Source organism: Thermobia domestica, unplaced genomic scaffold, assembly GCF_964235325.1.
Source record: "Thermobia domestica unplaced genomic scaffold, izTheDome1.hap1.1 HAP1_SCAFFOLD_269, whole genome shotgun sequence".
Classification (NCBI taxonomy): Eukaryota; Metazoa; Arthropoda; class Insecta; order Zygentoma; family Lepismatidae; genus Thermobia; species Thermobia domestica.
This window is the reverse complement of record NW_027655984.1, coordinates 51,039-73,264: the sequence shown is the minus strand read 5'-3', so window position 1 is coordinate 73,264 and position 22,226 is coordinate 51,039. Positions and strand designations below refer to the sequence as shown.

Here is a 22,226-nt window from a genome sequence, read left to right as displayed (position 1 = left end):
GTAACATAACAGAACCGCCAATACCGACTTATGTGACAGACAACAAATTGCAAGAAATTTGTTCTTCAGAAAATACTCGTGTTGATATCCCAGAGTTTCCATGTCATACGCAAGCAGTGGAAAGATTAGTGAAGCTTCATCATCAGTATGTGGGGCATGAGAGAGAGATTTCTTTATTGGTTCCAAAATTCACTCGAGAATGCCTAATTTTGAGACAAAGTCGCAAAATTTTGCACGAAGACGTGAATGAAACTTATGAAATATTCAATCTCATGTTCGCGAGGGGTGAGATGGCACTCGACGGCAGCCACTTCCTCGTGGTGAGTTCTGGGTTGATGTAGCATGTAACACAGAGTATGAACTTCGGTAGCTTTAGAAATCCACCTGGATACGTCCACGAATCTTAACACATTCAAATTAGTCTACTTCAAGCGAAGAGCTGCCTAATAATTATACATATACACTATAAAGGTGTATTTATTTACAGAGTCTATAAACTTAAGGCCCATTGCGACCTGGCTAAAATATACGTTATAGAAATGAAACTTCCCATGGTAAAGTACAAAGATATGATACAACTTTTGCCACATATCCAAATTCGAATGTATGTATAAAAAAAAAAATGCAGGCCCATTGCGCTTCGTCTAAAAATTATTTTAGAGAATTAGAATTTTCCATGGTAAAGTACTAAGATATGATGCAAGTTTTGTCCCCTATTCATTTTTTTTTTAAACTCTACCCTAAGTGAGATACACTTCTTAGAGTGAATGCATTAACCTTCTGTCTTGATTCCGTTATACATTTCGCAAATTGAAATGTCTGTTGTTATATTGTTAGTTGCAGTCGAAGCATTGGTTGTCCTATTATCTTCCCGCCCTCTTTTGATTCCTTTCTGTATAATTTTTTCCCCCTTACATCAAAAGAAACAGAAGTGAAGTAACTATTTTGCAAAGCACAAATTTATTTTTAGTTGCCCAACACATTGTTCCATGTTATGAGTGGAAAACTGTCTCATCAAACATCCATCTACTATACGCAGGTGTTTCGAACAGAGTATAGAGTTAGATCCGGAGACTTAGGAAATATAATGTTTAGCTCTTCTGCGAACATACGCACACGAACTTTGTTCAACCTGAAAACAGTCTAATATCTTGCGGTCTACAAGTTTTCCTCTTATACTCCAGCTGTCACCGGTTCATTATTACTGAAACAGCTAGCAGATTCTTCATAGCTCACAGAAAAACATTTTTGAATCGATAATAATTCATCAATGCCTTTGCCGTAATTGTTTGATTAATCATTACTTGTATCACTAAATTCTTCATCAGTCACTTTTCCTTATCTGTAGTTTGACTGTAACATTTTCTGACTTAAAAGGTATTGCAGTGTTCATGTTTGACCTGAAAGATTTTGGTGAAAACATCATCATGTAACTTGATACAAAGTGGTATCTTAAAGTTCTAATTATCACTAGAAAGGTATTAAGATATGATGATGAAATTTTGTCAGTGTTTTGCTAAGGAAATTAGCTCCTAATTGTTCATTTTTTACAGGGTGCGCGATAGTGACCAAAGTGCAAGATGTAAGAGATTAAAGCTTGCAGTGTGATAAAGTTCCTGAATTTGAAGGATAATAATTCCATACAAATGTATTTTGATCTCCGGATCATACTGATATATCTAAGTTTCATCCATGGTTACCGGACGTCCGAAAAACCCTCTTCATTGTTTTCTATAAGCGTCAACATCTGTTGGGAAAGGTCACGCCGTACTTGCTTCTGAAAAGGAGGAACCCATTGCACAGATACCCTAGACATGTGAAGTTCGTCATGGATAATTTTCCTCACACTACCATAACTGAGACCACTCTGATTCACAATCGTTTGAATGGTTGCACTTCTGTCTTCGAGGATTAAACACTCCTCTTTCTTCACAGCAGTGACGACGCCAGCTGTAAGTTCCTAGGGGGGCAAAGGAGGGGCAGATACATTTTCGGGGGGGCGGCTATTTTCCACACCAAAAATGACATTTATTATGTTTGACTTACTTTACATTATGTATTTCGTTGTTGTTTTTATATTACGAATATATGATAAACTTATTTCAAGTAAAATTTGTAACTAACAAATAAGTAGCGTCTGCACATGAAATATTTTTCAATGCAACTTTTGAAACCTAAATTGAATTACTTTCGCGTTTGCTACAAGTAACAAATTCGTCTAGTACTATATGCTATATATATATATATATATATATATATATATAAATTTACGAGAGGCTGCTGAAAATCTCCAACCCAGAAGGGGTGTAGGTACTAGGTAGAAAGATGAAACTGTGGTTTTGAAAAAGATGTTTTCAACAAATTTTCATATTAATAATGAAATTTTTATTGCTTTCTCAGGCCTCTGAAGTGATTATGTGTGCCCAAACAGCGAATTTCACGAACATCCAGATCACAACTATTATAACATTTTTGTTCCACCAAGGATAGTCACCAAAGTAAATTAATGAGAAAATCAGTGAAACACTACGGGACTCTCCTCCATTATATACAGTGGTGAAGAAGTGATGGCTTAGTTCAAACGTGGCGGTTTCTCAACAAATTATGCTTTACATCCAGGATGACTTTACATCCAGTGACTGTTCCCGAAATCATGGATGCAATTTGTAACATTATTCTTGAAAATTGCAGCATTTCAGCCAGTGGTAGATACAACCTGGGGCCGGGGTTCCTACGCCACCCCAGTTTTTAACTGTCAAAAAGAATTTAAGCTATTATTTATACACTTTTTAAAGTGTATAGTAAACTCACGATATACTTATTATAGTCTGAGGTTTGGCTGCAATCCCCTTCCCCAGGTTTTACCGTCTCAGTAAAACTTGTGTCAGAGATTGTGGGCATTTCTTTGGAACGCGTCGGTAGTATAATTCAGAATGGCTTGGGTATGCGCAAGTTCTTGACACAATGGGTTCCCAAAAAAATCTGTCAGGAGAATTAAAAAGTGACGGCATTAAGAGAAGTCTTCTTCCAATTTGAATGTAATGCTGATCATTTCGCTCACGAATAGCAACCATGAACGAAATATGGTTGTACCACTATGATCCTGAAAAGAAACAACAGCCAATGGAGTAGTAGCACTCATTTCCCCCTCGCCCCAAGAAGTTCAAAACACAGAAGTAGGTTGAAAAACTGTTTGCAACATTCTTCTGGAATAAGTATGGAGTCGTACGTACTCATAGACTACCTCCGCAACGGTCAGATATTTTATTCAGAATCTCTACATTACTCACAAAACTGAAAGAAAAATTCAAAGTTCAACACCGCGGAAAATGAAAAGAAAGGAATCGTGTTCCTTTAAGAGAATACACCTGTCCATCGAACCCCTGCGAACACAATTAGCATTGCATAATCTAGGATTTCAATGTCTAGAACTCATCCTTATTCCCCAGATTTAGCTCCGTCTAACTATTGCCTGTATTTATTTCCCAAACTTAGATCTGATTGAACTTTAGATCTGATAAGGGTAGTGTTACGAACAGTGGTGCGAGGAAGTCTCCAGATTTTTTTTAACTTCTGCAAAACTGGAGCACTGTACAAGGTAGTATATTGACTCTCGGGGAAAGTGTAGAAGAAGTAAAACTTAACCATTTCACGTGCACTCCTGGGTTGGGCTACGAATTTTTCAGCAGCTCCACGTACATTTCTAGTCAATATGGTAGACGTCATGTCAGTACTTTGAAACAAAATAAGTAAGGGAGCACTAGTGCATATCAATTACTAACTAAAGATCAACACTCTGACAATACGTTTTATTGGGAGCTAAACAAATAATCGATTTAATTCCATACATTTATTATTATTATTTGCAGGAAGGGAAAACAACTTTTTTCCTTCAAAAAATTAAGCCCTGGTAGTCGCAAATTAAGCTGTTATAAGCCCATCCTCCAAATATTGAACGCCGAGAATAATGTTTCAGGAAATAGAAGTATAAAACCTTTAAATAAAACAAAATATGAAACCGAAAACTTCAAAACTGGATAAATACAAACAAGTTATGCAGTTGGTTTTACCTTTCTTTTGTTTCTAATCGAAGTTGATCCAATGAGAAGAAAACAAGTCGACCAAATCACTATTGTTCGCTAGGCACAGTAATTAAAATTCATAAGAAAGAACTGTAACTAAAATTTACCGGAAAAGGCGCTAAATTAGAAAACAGAAATATACGTGCATACCCAGACGCTCAAAGAAGAAAGCTTGAGGACTAATCTGCCACATAGTAAATGCATGGAAAGTAGACTACAATTAGACAATGAGATTGGTTATGAGACTGATATAAAATACTATATGTAGAATGTTTTATGATTGTAGGAGTCTGGGGGGCAGTCTGGATGGCAGTCAGGGGGGCAGGAGTAGCCACCAGGGGGGCGCTCGCCCCCCTTGCCCCCCCTCTGGCGTCGTCACTGCTTCACAGTGACCACGTCGTCCGGCAGGGATGATCTTCCAGGTCTTGAGTCGTCTATGAGGGACATATGACGAGTTTGAAATTTCCTTTTCCACTTTACAATGGCGTCAGAAGATGCACAATCATCGCCATACACAGCCTTCATGTCGTCATGAATTTGTCTGGCATTATTACCCTTCAAATGCAGGAACTTTATCACACTGCTAGCCTCAATCTTATCCATCTTAAACTTTGGTCACTTTTGGCACACCCTGTAAAAAATGACAATCATTAGGAGCTAACTTCATTAGCATATAAAAACCAAACACAACACTGACAAAATTTCATTGTCATATCTTAATAACTTCCTGGTGATAATTAAAACCCTTACGATACCCTTGTACATTGAATTTTGAGATGATGATGATATGAAAAAGGTACAGAACTAGTTACGAATTATCTAAAACTGCAAACATTAGAATTCGTGAACAATGGAAATGAAAGGGATTATATTTAAAAGGGTCAACATGAACCCTGTAATGAATCTAAGCTTTAAAAATCTGATTACCGAAAAGAGTGTTCAAGTCTACTAATAAGTGAAAAGTAACTGAAATAAAAAGTCATGACACTCACGCAAATATGTTCAAAACTTTCCGAAATAAAGAAAAATCATTTTGCAAAGGTGTTAACATGACCCCTGCGATGCTTCTAGTGTTAATCGACAGTAAGACAATAATAATAAAAAAGATATAGTTCACATTTTTTTTTAAGTCCATCTTCAGAAGCGGAAGGACAACATTACAGTACTCTCTACACCGCATGTTAAAAGCAAATAATTTTATAGTTTTATCCTCAAAAACAGAGACGCTTTAAAAGGGAGGGCCGCGGTGCCTCAGTGGTAGAGATTTCATCTCTGGTGCACGGAGTCCTTGGTTCGATCCCAGCTTGCGCCAAGTAAGCTTTCTGGTGGACAAACGCCGTGTGCGTGGGTTTTCTCATGGTGCTCCAGTTTCCTCCCACTTTCTTCATTTCATTCATTTGTCATCATCACCTTCTTTAGCCTAGCCGGCATAACCGTAGGACGTAAAACGTAAAGATTTCATTCTTATTTCGTTTTAAGAGAGAGGAAAGGTACTTACGAGGATAAATATAAGGCTGGTTGGTTCATTGCAAGTTAAAACTGAAGGTTAGAAAAACATCAATTTCTTCAGAAGCGAAACTAGTTAAGATTTAAAACTTTTGTCATGGTTGTCCACGAATTCTACAGGTAACCACTTGCTGGAGAAACAGCAGACAAAAGAGGAAATAAAATATAAACGCAACTTTCTCAAATAGAAATTATCATTACTTAGTTAAGTGAGTGGTGAATTCTAGCCTAGATCGGTAGTAAGTAAGTAAGTTTCTCTCAGAAAAAGTAAGTTAGTTTCTCTCTAATAATTTCTATGCAATTTGGTTTTGAATATTCGAGTCAGCTGTGTTGTATACGCAGTAATTAATGTCACAATCTGGTATCACTGAGGTAGTACTTACGTAATTTCTGCTAGTGATACATGCAGAGGGATTATTATTTCGAGAAGATTAGGTAACGATATGAGAAATAGTTAAGATGCTAAATATTTCAGTCGAACGTGTTTTTAATATTCGTCATGAATATTTAGATATGAGGAAGCTGTCGGCAAGATGGATTCCGTAATTGCCCATTGTTGATCAAAAGCTGAATCACAGGAAAATTTTCATACAGTATTTCGACATGTGCTAGCACAACCCAAATGAAGTTTTCCCTTATGCCACTGTTGATGAAACTTGGATATACTAATAATAGCTATACAACAAAGAACAATAAACGTAGTGCATCTCAGCAGAAGAATATACTTAAAAAATAAAAATCAAAAATCAAAATGCGAAAACTGTTCCATCGGCTAGGACTTCTTTTACTTATTTCCATGGCATCGTTTTCATTGGCAATCTGGAGAAAGGCTGAATATTATAGGTCAGCACTATGCGTCCTTATTTGATTGTTTCCACAAACAACTCATAAAAAGGCGGCCCCATTTAATGAAGAAAAAAATTTTCTTCATCAGAACAATGTTCCGTCTCATACTGCTCCAACTACCAGACCAAAACTGTCCAATTACACTATAAACTGCTACCTCACTCACTATGCTTTCTAGATTTCGCACTATCTGTCCTTTTACTCTTCAGGATCTGAAGACCTGGATGGTAGATGATGATTTGCGTCTGATGATATCATGCTAGACACAAACATCTTTTTTGCAGCATTTGAGAAGTCCTTTCTTTTTCTTTTTTTTTTTTTCGGAAGGCATGAAAATTTTGTGAAGACTTTGGACCGATTTAAAAGGAGACGCTGTAGAAAAATAAACTGATTTTAGTACGAAACAAAAGTTTTATTTCAAAGTCCGTACTTACCAGAAGTCCTCGTATATACTATTTCGTTTGAATGAGGCAAACTGCGAATAGTTAGATACATTTGTGAAAAGAAACAAAACACAAGAATAATGCAACAAGGGTATAATTTATTCATTTAACCGATCTTGAGAAATCACTTTGCACAAGATTCTCTTCCACACTCTTTTTCCTAAGTTTCTAATCCGGAACACAAGAATTGAAAGCATAACAGTTTCAAATAATACCACAAAACTTGTTACCTTTCCCTTCCCTGACTTTCAATAAATCTTATACTTGGCGCTACCCGTTTTTATTAGACACTGAATTAATAGTGGCAGTGCTCGAAATGCGCCGGTATGCCATATCGCCACTTTTTAGTTAAATTAATTTTTATACCGGCGCTTTTAAAAGCAAAAATTCTATACCGGTATAAAGATTTTGTTGATATAAATTTAAAATTCCAAGTGTTTTACACGTTCTCATAACGTACTGAACAGGACGAAAAAGAATTTGTAAACAATATTCTATTTACTTTCACTTTTTTATTATTAAATTATTATGCAAATTTGAGATTTTTCACTTGTGTCCTTCCTGAGATACTTGATGGTGAAAATACTCGATTTTCGAAAATTCGCAATGTTTAAAAATTTCCAAAAAATCAAGCATACGTTCTCAGGTCTGAAACTTGTTTGGGACGTTGTCTAAAACTAGTCTTTATGTAGACAAAAATTTGAAGGTGAGTTATTTTTTTCGTTTCAAATTGTACATTCCAAAATGGTCATTTCTAGGTTTCCAACCTTGATGTTCAGAGCGTTTCTTATCTACGTCCTAAGTACGTCTCAATGTGCACAGAGCATAGTATGTTGTCCATTGTTGTGCATTCCATTATCTTTCATATGGTTTTGGTTTGAACTCGTTATCTTTAAAACCTAACAAGATACAGCGTTTAACGGAATCCTCTGAAAAGTGCAATATACGCGCACGTGCCTATACAAAATGGCCGCTATAAACAAACCTGCGCGGCTAAAAAATAAATTAATATCCGTTTTCAAATCCCTGAATGTGGTACAATCTTAGGTAAATAATAATAATAATAATAAATAAATAAATAAATAAGTAAATAAATTTGTCAGCAACCTTTGACCTGGAAATCGGTTGATTTCATTTGGATTGCCCCCTATGGCTACAAACTCGTTCGCAAAGTGGTTTTAGCTTTCAGAAATTCTATGGGTGTTAAAAACGTCACTATAAGCCGAGGATATATGAATGAGTTATAGCGGAAAAGTGGACTCAAGTAAATTTCTTTAACAAAAAGAGACTGAAAACATAGGAAAGACGATTGTTTTAAAACTGCTTTTGTTTTCACGAAATATTCATTAAATTTACATAAAATTAACCTAACATAAAAATTTCCAGAATATATAGAAAATTCCCAGACTGTTCCAAAATTTACAAATTCCCTGACTTTTTCCGGTTCTTTGGCTTTTCCAGACTAGTAAACATCCTGCCAGTACGTGCAGAATTAACAAATCATTTCCCAACCAAAACTACTACTCCATAATAAAAAGATCGAATAAACGATATTATTACTAGTGAATCTGCCTGACAAACACTGGATAATTTCAAATCACTGTATGCAGATACTATGAATTCAGGAACACTTTAAACAATTTTGGGATCAAATTTACGATTTTGGATCTATGAATCTCTCAATATGAAATTTTCCCGAAGTTTCCCGAAAAAAAAAAACTTACAATCAACATACGTAACGAATTCCTGATAGTACTAAACCATACTGAACAAGCATGCACAAGGATGTCCGAGAGAACGTTTAAATAACTGGGTACCTCTAGGTATTTCTCCTTGTTATCAGTGCTATGACCGGTAGGCTATTCAGGAAAATTTCATCTATTTCGACATTAAAGACGAGGGGATGTAATAAGCAGAGTTTGATACTCACATTTTTCACCTTCTTGCCGATCGCATAATTTTCTTTCCTTTTGACTAGTGAAAATAATAATATTAATGCTTTGCACTCAAGTGACGTACTATGTACTTCTTTGGACCACTGAAGACGACGACACGAGAGCCACAACAGGTCTTATCCGAACATACTAATTGCATTCTGTACTCTAACTGAAAATTATAGTTACTAAAAACCTAATTAAGTACCTCAATCACACAAGTACTAATTAAACAAAATATAGACTTCACTTCAGCCAGCTGGCATAGTCGAGAGGTCTAAAGTATTAGGTTGTCACTCGTTCCGTGTAATATCGTTGTAATATATATATGATCTAATGTACTACTTTCCAAAGCTGTGCTACATTTTTATAAACAAATTACAACTTCTTTTGTCTCTAATCCATAATCTTGAGCAGAAAGCAATACAGAAAGGCATTAACCTTCAACACTGGTACTATACCACTTCGAATAGCAAGAATCATTATTTAAGAAAATAATTTGCCACTACATTATTTATCAATACTAATGAAATAACAAAAATAAAATAATGCATATTTTGCGTTGTATGACAATTGTATGGGCTCTACATTCATTGCTGTCAGTATAAAGAACATACTTTGTAAAACCATTGCGAGAATGTAACGTTTGCTTTCTCTTTAATAATTAATGAATTAACTTTATGACACTGCAAGAAACAAGTAAGTTCTGCAATTAATTAATATTTCTGAAATTTTCCACAGAGTGGATCTGCCAAAATTACCATTAGCAAACGTGAGAAATATCATCTTTCATTAATTATGTTTCAATGCTAACATGATTACAATAGTGTTCACGTATCAAGAAGTTACTACTGCAGAAGAATTCTTTTGACATGACCTCATATGTGTTCGCAAATTCCACTTCTGAGCAAATCTCTTTCCACATAAAGCACACACAATTTTACGAACTCCTTTGTGCAGTTTTAGGTGTGTTGTCAAATTGTAGTCACGAGCAAATTTTCGACCACAAATCTCACATACAAATGGCTGCTCACCTGTGTGGGTTGTCATATGAAGTTTAAGAGTATTAATGCTAGACAGCTTTGCACCACAAACTTCACATTCTTTGCATTCTTTTGATTTAGTGTGGTTCTTCATATGTTGTGAAAAAAATCGTGTTCTCACGTCTTTCCCACAAACTTCGCAAGAAAAGAAACTTTGGTTGTGAAGGATTTTATGATCAGCCAATTTTCTACCTGAAGCGAACTTTCTGTCACATTTAGGACAATTATACTTTGCAATCCCTTCATGTTCTTCCATATGGTGTTTCAATTTGTTCCTTAATATCTTCATATTACACACTTCACATTTCACACTGTTTTCGTCTTTTTTATGAACATACCGAATATGACTACCTAGGACTTTTTCCGACAAAAATGATTTGTCACACATTTTGCAAGCAAAATCTCTGGTACGTGAATCTGAATGTACAATCAAATGTCGGTTCAAAAGATAACTTTCAGAGAAACTCTTAGGACAATGTGAGCATTTAAATCCCTCCATATTATGCTTCTTCAACATATGCTTCCTCCAATATCTAAGTTCTTGAAACTTCTCTCCACATACAGTACAACCTTCTCTCCAGGAACATATTTCTGGAAGTTTGTCTTCAATTCTGAAATATAATATACACTTAATAATAAATGAGATTTCAGTTTAAAATTACATCATTGTATTACGAAAGGAAGCTCTATACATATAAAGGTGTTTGTTTACTAAATGTTGTATTATTGATGATTACTCATGACTTCGCCTTGTCTCATTCGTGATTCTAGAACTCAAAATTTAACGGAAGTATATTAAAGCTGTATAAAATTCAATATTGTACTATCCCGCACATGCCTCTGTTTACAAACAACCAATACATGTTCGCATTTATAAACATCGACCATGTGCGTCCCACTACGAATTTCTATAGTGACAGATGACACGAAGACCACCGACACCATTGGTCATGTGACGACGAAGGACCACGAGTACCACTGCCACACTGAAGCAGCTATAATACCAATAGGATTACAGCGACTACTATCAGTTCCTGGATGGTCAAATTCTCTTTCTCAGCTGCAGTGGAGCTCTAGGCCGTCATTCCCGCTTGGCATGTAGGGGAGCTCTAGGCCTTCATTCCCGCTTGGCATGTAGTGGAGCTCTAGGCCTTCATTCCCGCTTGGCATGTAGTGGAGCTCTAGGCCTTCCAGGGTTTGCCCAAGTGGGCCCAGCACGAAAAAAACCGGCTATTAGTATTATTTCTCACCTTTGATGGTAACAAAAGTATTCATTAAAATTTGGTTTTCCAACAACAACAGTTTAGTTCAGTCATTTGTTGCTACCCTTCAAATAAGCATTCTGTAGAATTAACACTAGCAATAACATAAAAATTCTTGTCAAAATTATGAAGCATAATGCTCGGAGCTCCGAAGACTACATAACGCTTATTATTTCAAGTGCTGCATTCAAACTTCAGTATTAATGGAAGTTTCGATGTACAATAAAGCAAGCTGCATTTTCAGGGAAAACCCGTCGTGAAAGAAGTGTTCGGGAAATTCCCGCAATTGAACCCACAAAGCATCGAAAGTGAATACTTCAACAATAAAACTATTTATTTTACGCTGGAGGACATTTCATTTCATTTCAGACATTTTGAAACATATACTTTATAAAATATGAATTATAGGCCTATCTTTGTTAATTGTTTTAAATTAATTTTCGGAAAAGAACGGTCTTACAACAAGTACTCGGGTAATTTCCGTAATTGAATGCATAAAGCATCGAAAGTGAACTTCAACAATAAGACCATTTATTTTACGTTGAAAAATATTTAAGATATTTTGATGAATTATGTCTTTGTTTTAAATTAATATAGCTATTTGGTATTCATATTTGGCGAACGTCACTGAGGCTCCTGGGATGACTCGATCTACATTTGTTTGTTTGTCTGCCTTTCACTGGCGCAAACCCGGGGGGACGAGGGGGACAGTCCCCCCAATAATCTGACTTAAAAAGTGCCTTTTGGGATAAGTTTGATGATTTGTGTCCGACTGCCACAAAGGAATGTAAGATGAAATTGATTCCTCTTGGCTTTTCCATTTTTAAAAAAGAATCGTAATCTATAGTATTTCAAACTGAACTTCGTGCTGTAGTGCGTTTAGTAGTCTCATCAATATGTATTAATTCTACTTCCGCTACTTCGGCACAAATTGCAATAAATGCCAGAGGAGGATATAGCCCTCTCCTCATGCTGAAAAGTTGTCTCAGCTGTAGGTACGGGCACAAATTCCGGCGAAATGGGGATACATGTCCCCCCCAACATTGGAACTGGAGGCTCTCCCAATAATCCGATTTGAAAAGTGTTTTTTTCAAAAAAGTGTGATGATTTGTGTCCGACTGCCACAAAGGAAAGTGAGATGAAATTTGTGTCTCTTGGCTTTTACATTTTTAATGAAAAAAATGAAGGCGTGGGACTGCGTGACGTAACCTGATATGAAACCTTATCTCCTTCTCTCCCCTAGGCCCTAGCACACGAAGAATATACAGACTATCCAATGTCAGTAGAACCCATCTTTTCACTAAATGGGAATTTAATCTATTTGTAGTATCAGCCTAGGCATCTACTCATGCTTCGTAAGTTAACTAACTCTATAGCCTATGAAATCCGGAGGTTCAATGCCGCGTTCACAAAAGCTCTTTACTGACTTCTATCCTTAGCCAACTGGATCCAGTTTCTACTTTGTATTCCTATTTTTGCAAGATCCATCTTAATATTGTCTTCCCATCTGCGCCTAGGTCTTCCTAATGGTTGTTTTACCGCTACCACTTGGTCTTACCGCTACCGATTGGTCTTGACGCTAACACTTTGAAAGCGTTCCTACTTTCTTCCATTCTGGCTATATGTCCTGCCCACCCAAGCCTCCTAGACTTGATGACCCTAACAATGTTTGGTAAACCGTATAAATTATGTAGTTTCTCGTTATGAAGTTCCGCCATCCTCCATTCCCGTTCCTCTTGGGTCCGAATAATCGTCTCAGGATCTTGTTCTCAAATACTTTCAGTCTATGTTCTTCCCTCAGAGTAAGCGACCATGTTTCGCAACCATACAGAACAACAGGATGATTATCGTTTTATATATTTTAGGCTTCAAATTCCTCGACAGAATTTGCGACGACATGAGATTTGAACCGAATAGTAACACGAATTCTCTGCTTTTAGTCGATTTAATTTCTTCGTGAATATGATTTTCGTCTGTTAATATTGATCCTATATATTTGAAAGTATCCACTTTATCAAAAGAATTGTTTAATATTTTAACGCATCCATAATTTACCGTATTATGGTCCCGACTAATACTTCCATGTATGTAGTTTTCTCTGCATTTGCTTCTAAACCCATGCCCCTGCAAGCGTTTAATAAGATCTGTGCATTTCTTTCTATTGTTCTCCTGTCATCCCCTATTAAATTTACATCATCAGCATATGCCATAACCTGGTGAATACCGTTCAATTCTAGGCCCTGGTTGCTATCTTTGATTTTCCTTATAGCGTATTCCAGCACTAAATTAAATAATAATGGCGACAACGCATCTCCTTGTTTCAGGCCATTCTCACCGTAAAAGCTCGTGGCCAAAAATTTTCCTACCCGGACTTTACACTTTGGGATTCATTTAAACATGCCTTAATTGATCTAATTAGCTTTTTCGGTATTCGAAATTCTGTAAGAACGTTGTACACTGTTTCTTTCCTAACCGAGTCGTAAGCCTTTCTAAAATCAATAAATAGTTGATGTACCGGGCTACTGTATTCCCACTTCTTTTCCAGTATTTGGCGAATGGTAAATATTTGGTCGATCGTTGATCGATTTCGTCTAAATCCACACTGATAATATCAAATCATTTCATCTGCGTATGGGGTCAACCTTGCTAATAGAATGTTTGAAAGGATTTTATAGGTTGTTGACAGAAAAGAGATGCCTGGATAATTATTACAGTCAGTTTTGTCGCCTTTCTTGTGGATTCGAACAATGTTTGATTCTTTCCACTCTTGCGGTAATTCTTCCTTGTTCCAGATAAGGAGAATGAGTTTGTGTATCTTGTTCCACAATTTTTCGCCTCCAGCTAAAATTAACTCAGCCGGAATTTTGTTTACACCCAGATATTTGTGTTTCTTTAATTTCTTTATAGTGATTTCTAGTTCTATTCGGTTGGGTTCTGGAATATACTTTTCTGCCGTGTGTATCTCCCTTTCTCCACGCATATTAGTTTTTGCTGCGTGTTAAGCAAATCGTTAAAGAAATCTTTCCATTTTTTTTAAAATGCTATCTGTATCAGTGAGAACTGTTCCATCAGCTTTCTTTAATATAAGCACGAGGTTGATAGCCTTTCTTAAATTCGTTGATCCCTTTATACATGTCCCGAATGTTTTTATTTTTACTATTATCTTCAAGTTCCTAAATTTTAGCTTTCAAAAAATCGCGTTTCTTTGTTCTAAAAGTTTTGGAAGTTTCCCGCCTGATGTCTACGAAATTTTGTGTAGTTATTTCATTCGGATTTTGTAGCCAACGTAATTTTTGCTTGTTTTCTCTTTTCTGCTCGTTCCACCCATGGTTTGTTGCTACGTATTTCGGCGCGTCCCAATTTTTCTTTTGAGAGAGGATGCTTCGTAAGCAAAGAAAAGAATTCAATTGCTGGAATATTTTTCTCCATAATCTTAAGGTTACATCTGTTAATTAAAGCGTATATGACATGAATTAGATTTCTGTAATGATTTCTTTAATGTTATTGAGATCAAGGGGCCCGATCCTGGGAGATCGGAGCCCCCCCCAAAAGCTCACGTGGACCCCCTGTATTTTCATGAATATGTATTTTATATGTATTTTTATTGTTATATGTATTGTTTTATGTATTTTTCATGAATGCCTCCCCCCCCCAAAGTTACAGAGAAATCAGCGTTCTTGATTGAGATTATCATCATTTTGCTCAAAGAGTATTGTTGCGTCATACATAATTGATATTCTTTCTTCATAGTTTTTGGGAAGTCATTATTTATATTATTATAAAACAATTTTAACGTAGATCCTTGTGGATGCCTAATTAGAAACATATCAATTATAAATATGCATGTATTCAGATTTCAGAATGTGTTCACGGCAGTGATTTGTAATACTGATATGTATTACTACTTCATCTACATCGCCTAATATATAATATACTCTACAACAGTTGATCAGATTCATCTACCGTAATATGAGTTTCATTTCCCTTCTCTAGAATAAGCCTCAAATGTGCCCACCTCCCAATGTTGAAGACAACCAATGGCGTATTTAGGATTTTCTTTCGAGGGGCTATGCCCAATACAAGGAAGGAAGTGGGCAATTGCCCATCTGAGTATGAGAGTTAAATGTATTTTAATTTATGCATAAATTGAAGTTATAATGGCAAGAATTGCAGACCGATAAATCCTATATGATATGATATAAAAATTTAGGAGTGAATCTAACCCTTTATTCTATTCATACAAGAAAAAGGAAGCATCCTCTTGGCCTTCCTAATTTCCCGGGCTAATTATTCCCCCGTTTTGATTTTTTAAAATTCAAACATTTCCTTCTTTTAAAAATAACTAAACGATATAATTTTTCCTTTTTTATAATAACTCAAGTCCTGTCATGTTGATATCCGCGCAAGTTGGTGTGGAACACCAGTTTCGCTTATCAACTCCTCTTAGTTTTGGTGTTACTGATGACGGCCGACTTGAATCACAACTGACAATGGTCCATAAAGTATGATAGACGAAATGAAAGAAGGTAACGTCAAGAAAAAGAAACAGAAAAGTAGAAAGGACGAAAGAAAGAACAAAAGGACGCAGTTCTTACATGGAATGAAATTTGGCAAATACAGTATTATTTCTGAACAAATAGCATAAGAAAATGGAAAGTCAATGACATTCTTAGAAATGGTTAGAAGGATTATTGTTGTACGTGGAATGCGAAAAACTAACAAATTTATTTCGGGGGGAGCTTGAGCCCGATAGCCTCCTAAATACGCCACTGAAGACAATTCTGTTCCCTGATTCTTCACATTGTTTTTCAACTTCATAAATATTTTGAACATCGCTTATATATATAGTGTTCAAAGTGGAAAAAAAGCAGAGGCGGTGTGTTTCATTATGATTTTGACTCAACATACCGGCTATTTAAATATTGTGTTGATCACTGAAAAACCAGAGACGGTAGGCTACGTATGTCCTCATTACTGAAAAACCAGAGGCGGTATGGCATACCGTCTCACTTCGACCACTGTATATATATATATATATATATATATATATATATATATATATATATATATATATATATATATATATATATATATATATATATATATATATATAAAATATGGGAACGGTCTTACCCGTCCCCCCCAATGTTAAAGACAGATTTGCGCCGATGCTGCCTTTACCACACAGTGTTCAACTTTCGGTCTTTTAAATTTTCAGGATACAAATCAGAGACACACTAAATTTTCTGTTTAGATTTTGGCAGCATACCAACGTAAAATCACAAAATGGCGCGCTTTTTTTTCAAAATAGCTGACATCCACTGGCGAAAATTCCGGGGGGATGATTGGGACATATCCCCTCCAATCTTGGAACTGTCCCCCTCAATAATACGATTTGAAATTATTATTATTATTATTTTTAGGAATAAATGTGATTATTTATGTCCAACTGCCACAAAGGAAAGTGAGATGAAATTGATACCTCCCAGAATAAGCCTCAAATCTGACCACCTCCTAATGTTGAAGACAACTCTGCTCCCCTACGCATGTTGTCCTGGAGTCCCACACAGAGGACATAAAATATGACGATATTATTATTGCTTTACAACTTTAAAATCAGACCGGCAACACTGAAAACTGTTTATAGGGAATGATCATATTTGGATCATCCCTTGTAAACAGTTTTCAGTGTTGCCAGTCGGATTTTAAAGTTGTAAAGCAATAATAATGTCGTCATATTTTATGTCCCCTGTGGAGGACCGACATGGCTAATCCTCCTCAGCATTGCTTTCCGCCTTCATAAACATTTTGTACATCGCATATATATATACAGGGGCGGATCCAGGATATGATCAAGGGAGGGGCTAAACCATATTTTGCCGTTTTATCCAGTGTAAAGCACGATTGAAGCCCATTTTTTCCAGTGTATACCTGAGCGTCAAGGGGGGGGCTATAGCCCCTATACTCCCCCCAATGTTGAAGACAGATTTGCGCCGCCGCTGATATCCACGCTACAAAGCGCAATTTAAGGTCTTTCAAGTTGAAATTTTCAAAGTAGAAGCAGTAGAGACTAAATTAGCTGTATATATTTTGGCGGCATAAAATTTCAAAATGGCGGTCATTTTTCTAAATAGCGGGTATCCATGCTACAAGGTGCAATTTTCGGACTTTTTAAGTTGATATTTTGAGGGTAGAAGCACACGACATTCTAAATTTGCTGTATAGATTTTTTCGGCAATCCAATATAAAATTTCAAAGTGGCGGCAATTTTTTCAAAACAGCAGTGAATAGAGAGTTGTTGCAAGTTGTGACAATGACACTCATGAAATGTAAATCATATTTTAACATTTTTACCCCAAAGAGATTGACATATTTCGAAAAAAACAATTAAACCCGAAAAAACCCACATGGGCCCAGGTGGGTTGGGTTTTTTCAAACCCTGAGGCCTTCATTCCCGCTTGGCATGTAGTGAAGCTCTAGGCCTTCATTCCCGCTTGGCATGTAGTGGAGCTCTAGGCCTTCATTCCCGCTTGGCATGTAGTGGAGCTCTAGGCCTTCATTCCCGCTTGGCATGTAGTGGAGCTCTAGGCCTTCATTCCCGCTTGGCATGTAGTGGAGCTCTAGGCCTTCATTCCCGCTTGGCTTGCAGTGGAGCCTTGTCGGGACCCTTACCTCTTTCCCTGCTTTCAGTAGAGCATTGGGGGATTCCATATCACAGAACCATCCAGCTTTCAGTAGAGCTTCGTTGTAGTCCTTGCCCACTTAGCTTGCAGTGGAGCTTAGAGAATTGAGTGTCCTACCTCTCCTCACTTAGCTTGCTTCGTGAGAAATAATTTCCAAGATCGTCAGATCTAGGGGACGCCTATTCCCACCCAAACATGAGAGAATTTGTACTTATTTTGTATTATACTGCTTTAGAACGGAATTTTGTGATAAGATTTGGCAGTGAGAGAAAACAACTCCCGTGTATAATTGTTCTACCTTAGCTCTACTTAAGTGAATTTTACAGTATTTTCCCTCCAGTTCCCCGCAGACTATTATGCCGTTTCATCGGTAGCGAAATATTGGATATTGTTTACAATATTTTAAACAGTTTATGAGATTTTTATTTAAACTTTGTTCAAATAAACACGATTCATAATACTAGTAAGATTCATAACTAAGAAATTCTTTAAGTATTATTATATTACGTAAACAGTATGTTACGATAAACAATGAATAATTGTAAAAGAATATGGTAATAAAGAAGATGGTTATAAAACTTCTTTTGTTTAAAAAAAAAAACAATATTAACGAACTCCAATGTAAGTTCTAAATGGTAGAAAATAAAAGCGCTAAAAAGCATATAATAATAATAAGAGGCGAACTAATTCATTACCATATTTAAAAAAAAAAGTTTTAAGTCTGTGCCAAGCCAAACAAATATAAAATTACTTTGGATGAAGATTTTATGAGGCACCGATTTATTTGGCTTGGCATAGATTTCCGAATTTTTATATATAACGGCACTGAATTATTTGAAGCTTGTAAATGCTTTATTATTACCTGCTTTCTAGCACTTTAATTATTTCGTATTTTTCAGCATTTTTGTTCTAGTACGTTAATATTTTTTTTCTTTTTAAGTTTGTTTTCTGCTTTTTAGTGCATTCTTGAAGTCGGTTATTTTTCTTTTAAGTTTATTTAATTTTTCATTTTTTTCGTTACCGCAGTAGTTAGATAACTAAATTGACTCAATCTCATCTCTACTAACTGTTTATCAGTAACATATATCTCGAAGATAAGAATTTACTCCATTTTGGGCTAGATGAGAATTCTCGTCTTTCCTAATCCTATTTCGCGTAAAACAGTGACGCAGAAATTATTGTACTCGATTAATTGCATTTCTGGCGGCGCCAGTGTGCCCAGATCGCCTTGCACACGTTAAAATATACTGTCTTCTACAGCATTCTGTTCTAAGACTTTTACAGTAAGTGAATTGACTAATTAAACTGATGGACATGGTGTTTGTGAGATAGAATCTACAAGAAACGGCTCTGTTGATGTATGGTAAATACTTTGTACACGTAAGTGTTTTAGGAGAAACTACTATTAAAATGCTATTAATAAGTGAAAGACCTACAAAATACTAATGAAATACTGCCGCATCAGACTCCGCAAATTTTGTGCTGCGTCGACACAAATTGTACTGAATAATGCACCTGAAAATAATTGTTGATTTCATTTAGGATTTACTCTTTGTGTTTTCACTTTTTTCCGATCGCGATACGGGAAAAGCCTCTCGTGTATTCGCATTATTGCTACAACTAGTACTGGTGTCTTAATGTTATGTGATGGTCTTCTGTGTTTTTGCAGATGGACACCCCGAAATTATGTAGAGCTGAATTCGAGGTTACTGTTTGGAACATGTGTCACAGAGTTTTCACTTTTAATGCTCTCTCCTCACAAGTTAATATTTTACATAATTTGACAATACCATGGTCGATTTCTCTGTTATTATCAAAATGTCAGAAGCATAAAGAATATGTTAATGGACTATAAAATTCACAAAACTGAATTAGTGTTTATAACTGCCTGGTTGTCACTGGAGGCAAGTGGTTGAACTATTTTGTACAAGATAATGAACTTCCATTTTCACCTCATTTTAACATATATAGGAAAGATCGTGAATCCACTCGGTGTGGTGGTGTTACGGTTGTGTAAACAATCAATGGACCTACAAAGTAAGTTAGGACCTAAGAACAAATTGTGTACATGTTACTAAAGGTAAGAGAGAGTTCCTTGGTTGAAACTATAGGCCATACAAAATCCCACCCTTAAATATCTTGGAAAGTTGTAGGGATTCTGTATTAAAAGCCCTTTCTTCAAGCGATGTGGTCTTAATGGGTGATTTTAATTTGTCCACTGATTGGATATCACGTGATATGGGGTTTGGTAAGTGTGAAAATGATAACTGGTTTTTAGATACATTTATTCATGGTCTGTGCTTACGTCAATATATGTTCAACAGGCACGTTTACAGTAACCTGGATTATGTTGTCTGCTCACTAAATAAGAGAACTCCACGCATGATTTTTTTTTTCCTGATCATGATTTATTAGATACAACATTTTGTCTTAACGTACGAACTTCTATTAGAAAATATAGTCCTGCGAAACATGTTAATAGACTGACATGTGAGGAAGAGGGCTCCATGGGATGACACCTGTCGTACCTTAGAACCTTTTCCATGGTGTTGTTGGAAATAGTACTATCGATGATACTACAGCGCATCTAATTCATGCCATTGTAGCTGCTATCGAAGACCCTGTTCCCCAAAAACCACAAAAGTTATCTAAGTTCCCTTTTTGGTCTGATGCTGAGATTCGGTCGAGTCTTAAAAACAAGAAGCTCGCGTTGTCAATCAGGAAACAACATCCAAACCAGTTTACTTTTAATAATTTCTCACAAAGTCATCGATATGCCAAGTTCCTATTTAGAAAAAAATACAATAATTATGTTTCCGACATTGCAATTTCGTTTTGTTCGAAATCTAACAGCTTCTAGTCTCTCAAAAACTCAAGGAAAAATAAAACTAGTATACCCAAGAACGTCAACTATGCTGGCAGCACTGTTACTGAAGAACACAGAGATGAATAATTCAATGATTATTTCTACACAAATTTCTCCACCCAGAGTACCTAATCCTCTTGCTGATCCTGACGCTATTTGTTCGCATTCTCTATCCTCGATTTCTACTATACCCGCTAAAGTGAAGTCACTCTTGTCAGCTCTACCTACCCATCGTGCTCTTGAACCTGACAATATTTGTACAATCTTCCTTCGCAATACAACTGCGTCAGTTGCTTACCCTTTGGCTTTTCTATTTAACAGTTGTTTTACAGAAGACATTTCCCCCTAACTTTGGAAACAGGCTAACATTATTACAATTTATAAATCTGGCACTAAAACTGAAATATGTTCTTATAGACCCATTTCTCTTTCTCCACTGTCAATTTTTTTGCGAGAAAATCATAAAGGACAGATTTTACAAGTCCACAGCCCCTTATTTGAAAATCGCACAGCATGACTTCCTGCAACAGAAATCATGCCTTACTAACCTATCACAATTTCTTATTCATGTTACAGATTGTGTTTCACGAACTTCTCAACTGGATGTAAATATACTTAGATTTCTCAAAAGCTTTAGATAAAATTGAAATCCATCTGCTTCTACACAAGCTCTCCAATAGATTTAATCTTTATTACAAATTCCTGTCTTTACTAAAAGATTATCTTACTGATCCTATGCAACGTGTTGTTCTGCCACATACATCATCCAAATTTGTCCCAGTTCTTTCTGGGTTTTTTCAAGATAATATACCAGGATCATTGCTATATCTTCTTTACAGGGATAATCTCCCTTCCTTCCTTTCTTTACCATCTACTAACATTGTTCTCTTTGCTGATGATTGTAAAACTTTCCATAAAATCTCCACCATAGACGATGCCCTACGACGTCAACAAATTCTCACTAAACTTACTGACTGATGTGAACTTGGAATGTAAAACTGAACCCTCAAAAATATTATATCTTTGAAGAAAAATAAAATGTATCACACATATTATATTAATAATTGTCCTATTGAAAGAGTCGTGAAACATAAAGACCTCGGAACAGTATTCGATAAGAAACATTCGCTAATCATATCACTGTTACGGTGAAGAGTGCTATGAGAATACTGGGCATTCTTTCACATTTACTGAAATCTGCGATCTCAAATCACTCAGTATTTTCTGCAAAATTTTCGTATCTCTTAAAATTAAATATGCTCACCGATAAGGAATATGCCTGTAGTTTAAACCTTATCCTGTTTTGATTCTGTTCTTATCTCTTTTTTTTCGCCATTCTTCAACAAGAGTTCCTTCAGTACGTAGCCTCAATTAAACAAAGCTCCTAACCAAACTTAATATACAGACTCCATTTACTCGACGGATGGTGGCCGACTTGCTGCTTCTCCATAAAATAATCAATGGAAAAACTGACTCCAAATTATTGGTTTCTGTTTTTAATTTTCGTCAACCTTCTCGCCTTACTCGCAGCCATACGTTACTAACATATGTAACACCCAAA

General features: G+C 36.1%; 1 protein-coding gene across 5 annotated transcripts in view; it reads right to left on the bottom strand.

Moving 5' to 3' along the window:
- LOC145676649 (uncharacterized) overlaps positions 1-22,226 on the bottom strand; it is a 100,180-nt gene that overhangs the window by 28,868 nt on the left and 49,086 nt on the right. Inside the window, exon 5 of one of the 5 annotated variants that reach the window (XR_014129422.1) lies at positions 4,637-4,713. The exons of 2 other annotated variants lie outside the window; for them this stretch is intronic. Coding sequence is in view for 1 of the 3 variants with exons in the window: in XM_081747490.1 (XP_081603616.1) it covers positions 9,649-10,465 (817 nt within the window). In the remaining 2 variants the exon portion in view is untranslated. Of the gene's footprint in view, positions 1-777; positions 4,714-6,829; positions 10,466-22,226 lie in introns of those variants that run through there. 2 more of the 5 variants (XR_014129421.1, XM_081747490.1) reach the window with 2 other exon arrangements.